General features: G+C 39.7%; 1 protein-coding gene across 1 annotated transcript; it reads left to right on the forward strand.

The window, feature by feature from the left end:
- Nucleotides 1–1,677: 1,677 nt before the first annotated feature.
- Nucleotides 1,678–5,267, forward strand: LOC113507538 (zinc finger MYM-type protein 1-like). The gene is made up of 2 exons (XM_026890394.1): nt 1,678–2,444; nt 2,853–5,267. The coding sequence occupies exons 1-2, from the start codon at nt 2,274–2,276 to the stop codon at nt 5,265–5,267; spliced, it is 2,586 nt and encodes an 861-aa protein (XP_026746195.1). The 5' UTR covers nt 1,678–2,273.
- The last annotated feature ends 1,877 nt before the right edge of the window (nt 5,268–7,144 follow it).

Consider the following 7,144-nt stretch of genomic DNA (forward strand, 5'->3'; position numbering starts at 1 on the left):
ATGTGATTGCTATGCAAAGTTTTGTGCTATGAAATCATTGCTGTCACTTATAATAGTTTCAGCAACTCTTCAATTATGTTTGAGTGATTATCATAGTTCAAATCGATGGCAAGGACATACAAAAGCATCAGGCCAATCAGCTTCGTTGACTCCTCCTGACCCTTCTATTAATGGAGTCTAGAAAGTTCGACGCTAAAATTATTCGGACATACGAATTACCAGATGCGTATAATTTAAAATGAAATAACGCTGGTACGCTTGATTGCATCGCGAAAAGAACTAACGTCAAATCGAATATACCTCATGTTATTGAGTTAAATAAAACGTTGGAACCGGTCTCTTAAAAAAGAATTGCATGGCCACTCATATTTCACATTCGGAATATAACATTGAATGACGATCATTTCCGATGCGGTGTGCGGTCGCCGCCCTTTTTACTTTATAACTTTTTTTTCATTCCCCATGCTTGGAACAAGGAGTTGCAAAAATGAATGGTATAAAGAAACTGTTGTTTACCATTCTGGGGCCAAGTTTTTATTGCGAACGGACACAATAGCAAGTATTATTTGCAAATTGATCTGCATTCCGGTTGAGATGAGCTAGGGATTGGCTGGGCGCGGTACAGTAATGCTTGCCAAATGCTCTTTATAATTCAGTCTGGAACGTATACTCGCGTCGACTAAAAACGTGACTTTCTCACGCGACAGCTATAATTAGGTAATGTGTTATGAGCATGATAAACGTGCTTATGAAGGTTATATTTTCTTTAACGTATCATTTGTGTTGAGTTGGTTTTTATGACTAAGTATACACACCCACTGCTTATTACGTTGTATGAGGTTAGTGAAGCCTTCCGCGACTTATTTGGCAAGATGCCCGTTGCTTACGCATGGGAAACGCCTTGCAACTAACGCTATCAATAAAATGTACTCGTAAATCAAAAGCTGGAATTGCGTTTTGGCAAGTTCTATTCCAAGGATAATTTTATCTCTCTCAGTAAATCCGGATTGTATTACACTTGGCTAAAGACACACAGTGTCTAGTAGGAAAGGTAGGAAATTGAATATGTACGTAATATTCCTTATTCGTGAACAGTTGATAAACAACAATTATATCCTCATTTGTCGACATCAAACATGGTAATAGTAATTCATGAACTTGGCCTACATATTTAATTCACGTTACATTGAAAAACCAGTATTATCACGAGATGTCATACGTAATACATATTTTATTTAAGTCAACTTGTTAATGGCAGTAATTATTAAGAAACGTTGATTATGCGCGCTGATATACGTATGTATTCAGCAAGATTACTTTGAGCTTTACTCAGTACACGGTACATCTTAAAACCGCTGGGTAAAGGAAGTTTTCGTCAGGGACTGAAAGGGGTTACGGTATAAGGTTACGCTACCGGTATAAAATAAGTGTACCTTAAAAAAATAAAAGTTAGGGTATACCGCTATTTAACCTTTATGCGATATCGGTACCGAAAAATATAGCGTTGACAGTTGCGGGACGTGGGCGAGGGGTGCGAGGCACCGAAAAGGGTGGTCAAGGCCAAGGCACGACCGTGCGCGCCGGCAACAATCCTGTTTTCTTCGTCTTTCCATCTTTTCATACCTTTATTTAGTAACGGCTAAGTACTGCTAGCGAAATATACCTTTTTATATTGGCAGTGGCGTAGCGTGGGTGGGGCGGAGGGGGCGGCCCGCCCCGGGCGGCAGCCCGCGGGGGCGGCAAAATGTCGCCGTTGAAGCGGGTTGAGATCTGATCTATGATTCATTCATTTCATTACACAGTATAATTTTCCATTTTTATATAAAATTTTGCGCACAAAGGATTTTTTAAAATTTATTTAAAAGAAAAATTGCTAAATTACTGACAGAGCTCTTTATAAGGTTTGTTTGTTTACATACGAACGGCAACATCGCATCACGCCGCGCCGCCCGCCCGCCGCGCCGGCGAGGCAACGCGCGCGAACCGAGTTGATCTGAATCTGAAATCTTTTGTTTTACGAGTCGGCCCGTGTCGATGCCTCTCTTTCGCACTCATTGAATTAGTACTACGCATTCATTTGTAGGTACTTTGTTTGTTTTAGTGCATCGTGAAGTGCCATTACGCAATCACGCATTACTCGTATGTTTGTTTTGCGAGAGTTTTGGATACGGAACGAAAGTCGTTTTGATTGTGTTTCGATCTTTTAAATACTATTGAATCTTCTAAAACTAAACATTTAGATCTTTACCCAATCTTTGAATTAGTTTTTGAAAATGAAAAGAGTCAAAGAAAGCGGTGCGGAATTCCGCAAAAAAAGGGCTAAGAAAGCAGCAGATGCGAAAAAGTCTCAAGGTGCATTACTGAAATATTTCAGTTCTAGTTCTGGTTCGAAAGCCACGTTAACGTCTTCGGTGGCATCCTGCAGCAGTGGAAGTGATTCCAGTGTAAGTAGATATATGATTCCTCCATCTAGAATCGTGTGTGGCCTAGAATTACTCCAGTTATTTTAGACATTTTATTGGCTGGGTCGCTCGCAATAAATTGCAAGGTTCTTTATCTAAAGTAAAAAATCAAAATGTGTATGTATGTGCGTTTGTTTTTAGTTGTCAGCTCTATAGCCTAAGCCGCTAAACAAAATAAGATGAAATTTTGTATTGGGAATGTTTTGTAAATGTCTAGGAATATTTTCTTTGTTTTTTGATCACTTGATTATTTATGGTAGGTAACATAATTTTTCATTTAGCCGCGCCGTCACCAAAACCACTTTTGTTTTGTGATAGTTAAAATACTTATTTGAAATTCTAACGTGTCTTCTAGCCAATATTCATGGGAATACATAACTTATTTTACAGGCACAAGAAGAAGACGTGCCTGGCGTCGCAGTTGGAAGTAGTTCTGGTCCCACCACAGAGCAGGGTCAAGACGAAGTCGACTCACCAGATGTGCCTCAAGCATCTAGTCATAAGCCTGCAGAAAAAGTGAATGTTGCCAAAGAAGACATAATTGAAATCGTGCCTTCTGCTCCTGCCGAAGTCAAAGATGTGAATCTCGACGATGTAGGTTGCTGGCCTTCTCCTATGACCGACGAAGTCAGAACGCTTCTAGTACGTCGCGGGTCTGACTCAGTACAGCACATCGATTCCAAATTTGCCGATGTTGTTCGCTCAGGGACTTCAACGAAAGGCGGTACCCGAAAACTAACCAAAGAGTGGTTCTACAAACCATTATCTAATGGCGAAAAGGTTCTCCGAACATGGCTGGTGTACTCGCCTCTGAAGCAGTCTTTGTATTGTTTTTCTTGCAAGCTGTTTGGCAATTCCGGCTCGAACTTCGCATCTGAAGAAGGATTCAACAAATGGTGGAAGCTAAATCCAAGAATCGGAGACCATGAAAATAACCTGGGCCATGAACAGAGTTTCTTGAAATGGAAGGAGTTGGAAGTTTGCCTGAACTGTAAAGCAACCATCGATCAGAAACAACAAGAAGTTTTCGAAAGTGAGGAGAAGAAATGGAGGGATGTATTGTACAGGTTGCTGAATATTATCCAGTTCTTAGCCAAACAGAATCTGGCCTTCAGAGGACATCGAGAAGACATTCGAGGAGATGATAGTGGCAATCGCGGGAACTTTCTAGAGTTAGTGCACCTCCTAGCTGAATACGATCCTCTTCTAATGGAACACCTGACAAAGATAAAGCTGGGAGCAAGAGTGTCAGTTTCATATCTGTCTCCAGAAACCCAGAATGAATTTATAAATTTACTGGGACAGCAAGTTCGATCCACCATCATCCGTCGTATTCAAAAAGCTAAATATTATTGCGTAATCTTCGACAGTACACCAGACATCTCCCACAATGACCAAATGAGCCAAGTTCTGCGATACGTACATATCGAAGGAGAAAAAGTCGCTGTGGTAGAATCTTTCATTGACTTCTTCCAACCAAAAGGAAAAAATGCAGAAGATCTCAGCAACGATATAATCGCGAAGATAACATCAGACGGACTGGACATACAGAATCTGAGAGGACAGGCTTATGACAATGCTGCCACAATGTCAGGGATCCACAATGGAGTTCAAGCCCGGATTAAAGCACTAAATCCGAAAGCTCTATTCGTTGCATGCACAAACCACTCACTAAACTTGGCTGGGGTACACACTGCTTCTGAATCAGTGAATTCGGTGACGTTTTTTGGAATTCTAGAGAAGCTATTTGCCTTCTTTTCTGCATCAACTGTTAGATGGAACGCTTTGGTTGCCGTCACAGGTCAAGCAGTGAAACGAGTCACTGAAACGCGTTGGAGCGCTAGACATGTAGCTGTCAAGATGCTTAAAAATAAGTTTGAGGGAGTTCTTGAGGTACTGGAACAATTAACAGATTCATCTCAAACTTCCGAAACAAGATCGGGAGCCAGTCTTCTCCTGACAGCCATGCAGTCATTTAACTTCCTAACTTTTCTTGGCTTTTGGGCTGCAGTGCTACCTGAAGTAGATGACGCACAGATTTACCTGCAGCAACGAGGACTAAGTGTGGATAAGTGTGCTCAGAAACTCTGCGCTTTGAAAACCCTCTTAGTGGAAAGTAGAGACCGTTTAGTGCAAGAAGCAATTGACTTTGCTAAGACTCTTTGCGAAAAACTCGGAATCGAACTCAAAACGAGAAGAATTCGCAGGAAAAAACGCATGCATGGCGATGAATCTTCTGCAGATGCAGCTTTGTCTCACGAGCAGGAAATCCGTCGAGAGGTGTTCGCATCATTGGACAAGATCATTCAAGAAATGACGACTCGATTCCAGCAAATTCAAGAAATATCGGACAAGTTCGGATTTTTGATGCCAGCAAAACTTTTGGACAGCAAGTTCGAGTGTGATCTTTCCCATGTATTAGAAGACATCGACAAGGACGAGTTTCAGATGGAGCGGAAGCGTCTCCAGCAATTTATTGCCTGTTCTGAATCAGAGGAAGATATAAGTGGTAAAGGACCACTGGAGCTCCTCCAGTTCATTCAAAAACTGAATCTCGGAATTTCGGTTCCAAATATAGTCATCTTGATTCGTATATATTTGACTTTGGCGATTAGTGTGGCAAGCTGTGAGAGAAGTTTTTCGAAGTTGAAGCTAATAAAAAATTACCTCAGATCTACTATGAGCTCCGCTAGATTATCAAACTTGGCTATATTGTCGATTGAACAAGAATTGGCTGCTAATATTGATTTTGACAAAGTTATTTCTGACTTCGCTGCTCATAAGGCTCGTAGAATCCGCTTGTAAAACCGCTCATCCAATTTTTTCTTCAATAAAAAGTATCTCATTGCCTGTGCAATTTAATTTTAATTAAGCACCTATAGAATGGGGGCGGCAAAGTGGGTCTCCCGCCCCAGGCGCCAAAATGGCACGCTACGCCACTGTATATTGGTACCCAAAAATTAAGGTACCGAAATAAAATTAGGTATCCAAATATAGCGGTAACAATTTTTTTACGGTATGACGTCATACCGTTATTTAAACATACCGTAATTTTCGGGTTATTCAGTCCCTGGTTTTCGTAACAGTTTATAATGATTCTGACCCAACCGGAAAACCTTTCTCAATATGAAATTCTGAGAATTATGAGAATGATATTAAATATTGTATTTTTCTTACCTAGCTCCAATAATTTCCGCCAGTCTGCCACCTGGTAGTTCTGTGAGCACATAACCCCAGAAGAAGCAGCCGAGAAGGTGGTTCTTCTGTTTCGTGTCCCAGTGATAGCGTGTTTGTTCTATGTGCTCTGGATGCTGGGAGAAAACAATGAATATTAGGCAACGAACACATGAGCATGTCTTAGGGCCTAAAGCCAACTTTAAAGAATATTATCGTAGTCTTGAAAGACAGACGACAAGCAACACCTGTAGCGAGTTGTCGCGCTTCTACAACCGCAATAAAACCGAACGAAGAAAGAAATAAGGAAGATATATTCGTATGAGGATAAGGAAAGAAATTGGTTCGGTACAATATAAGATTTAGGAGCCAATTCTGCAACTGTCAGCAGTAAAGCTTCCTATATAATTTCATGGTACACTGATTTAAGTTCCCGTTACCTAAATGATTGATGAGCAGAATTCTTTCAAAGGGATTTGCCCTACACGGATGCAGGAAAAAAATCAAAATACATACAAATGTTTTCGTGTATTGTACAACTGCAAGATTATTTGTGGAGTTTGGAATTAATGTTATGTTTTTGAATACCTATCAATATGAGAAAGTTGAATACAATAGGAAACGCCTATCAGTTTTGCGGTAGGGAGGGAATAACCCGAGTTATGATCTCTAGAATGTGCTAGAATTTTTTACAGTATAAGTCAATAAGCTGCAAAAAATGTTGCAAGGAATGTTAATGACTTTTTTTTATCTTTTAGAAACATCATTTAATTAAATATTTTTTAACATTCACAAAAACATCTTTAAATGACATGGAATTAACAAACATTAGTAGAAGAATCTGAGGTGTGGAAATGGAAGATTAAGAGGTACAAAAATATTCAAGAACGGGAAATAAAAGAAGAAATTAAAAAAGGTAAGGAAGTAGGAGAACAAAAGTCTAAACTATATTATCAATCAACAATATAATATAATCAATGAACCCAGCCCAATACAGTCTGCAGCTGGGTATAGGCCTTTACTAAAGTTACTAAAAAGTATTCTTACCTCAGTAACATTGTGTGGACCAAGCGTGAGGTTAGCCACCGTGTGATTATCGTTTTCATCGTAAATCATCTCGACGACCGCGATCGTGAGGTTCACTCTGAGGGCGTAGTTCAACATAAACCCGAGGAGGACCATTATATTCAACACTTGGACACATGTTAGACAACCTGGAACAAAAGAAAACGCAAATTAGTCTTAAATTATTGCTACTGACGAAAGAGCTGGTTAGGGGGTAATTGAGGTTCTTTATTTGAATTAAATCAAGTGGAAACGACTCTTAGTAAGATATAGATATAAGGAAAAAGTTCCATTGCTTAATACAATAAATAGTAGTCGCCTCAATTATCCTCACGTGAGTACAGTCGCTACTATTGGGTTACAAAATAAAATAATAACATTAATTTACGAACACAGGAAAATTGCGTTTTTCATTACAGCAGAACAAGAATTAATAAGTAAAA

Source organism: Trichoplusia ni, unplaced genomic scaffold (assembly GCF_003590095.1).
Source record: "Trichoplusia ni isolate ovarian cell line Hi5 unplaced genomic scaffold, tn1 tig00002395, whole genome shotgun sequence".
Taxonomy (NCBI): Eukaryota; Metazoa; Arthropoda; class Insecta; order Lepidoptera; family Noctuidae; genus Trichoplusia; species Trichoplusia ni.

What these genes read in the sequence shown, in the direction of transcription:
- LOC113507538 (XM_026890394.1), top strand. Translation starts at nt 2,274, where the DNA reads ATGAAAAGAGTCAAAGAAAGCGGTGCGGAATTCCGCAAAAAAAGGGCT. An exon ending in GCAGTGGAAGTGATTCCAGT is followed by an intron (nt 2,445 to 2,852) that starts GTAAGTAGATAT and finishes CTTATTTTACAG; the next exon opens with GCACAAGAAGAAGACGTGCC.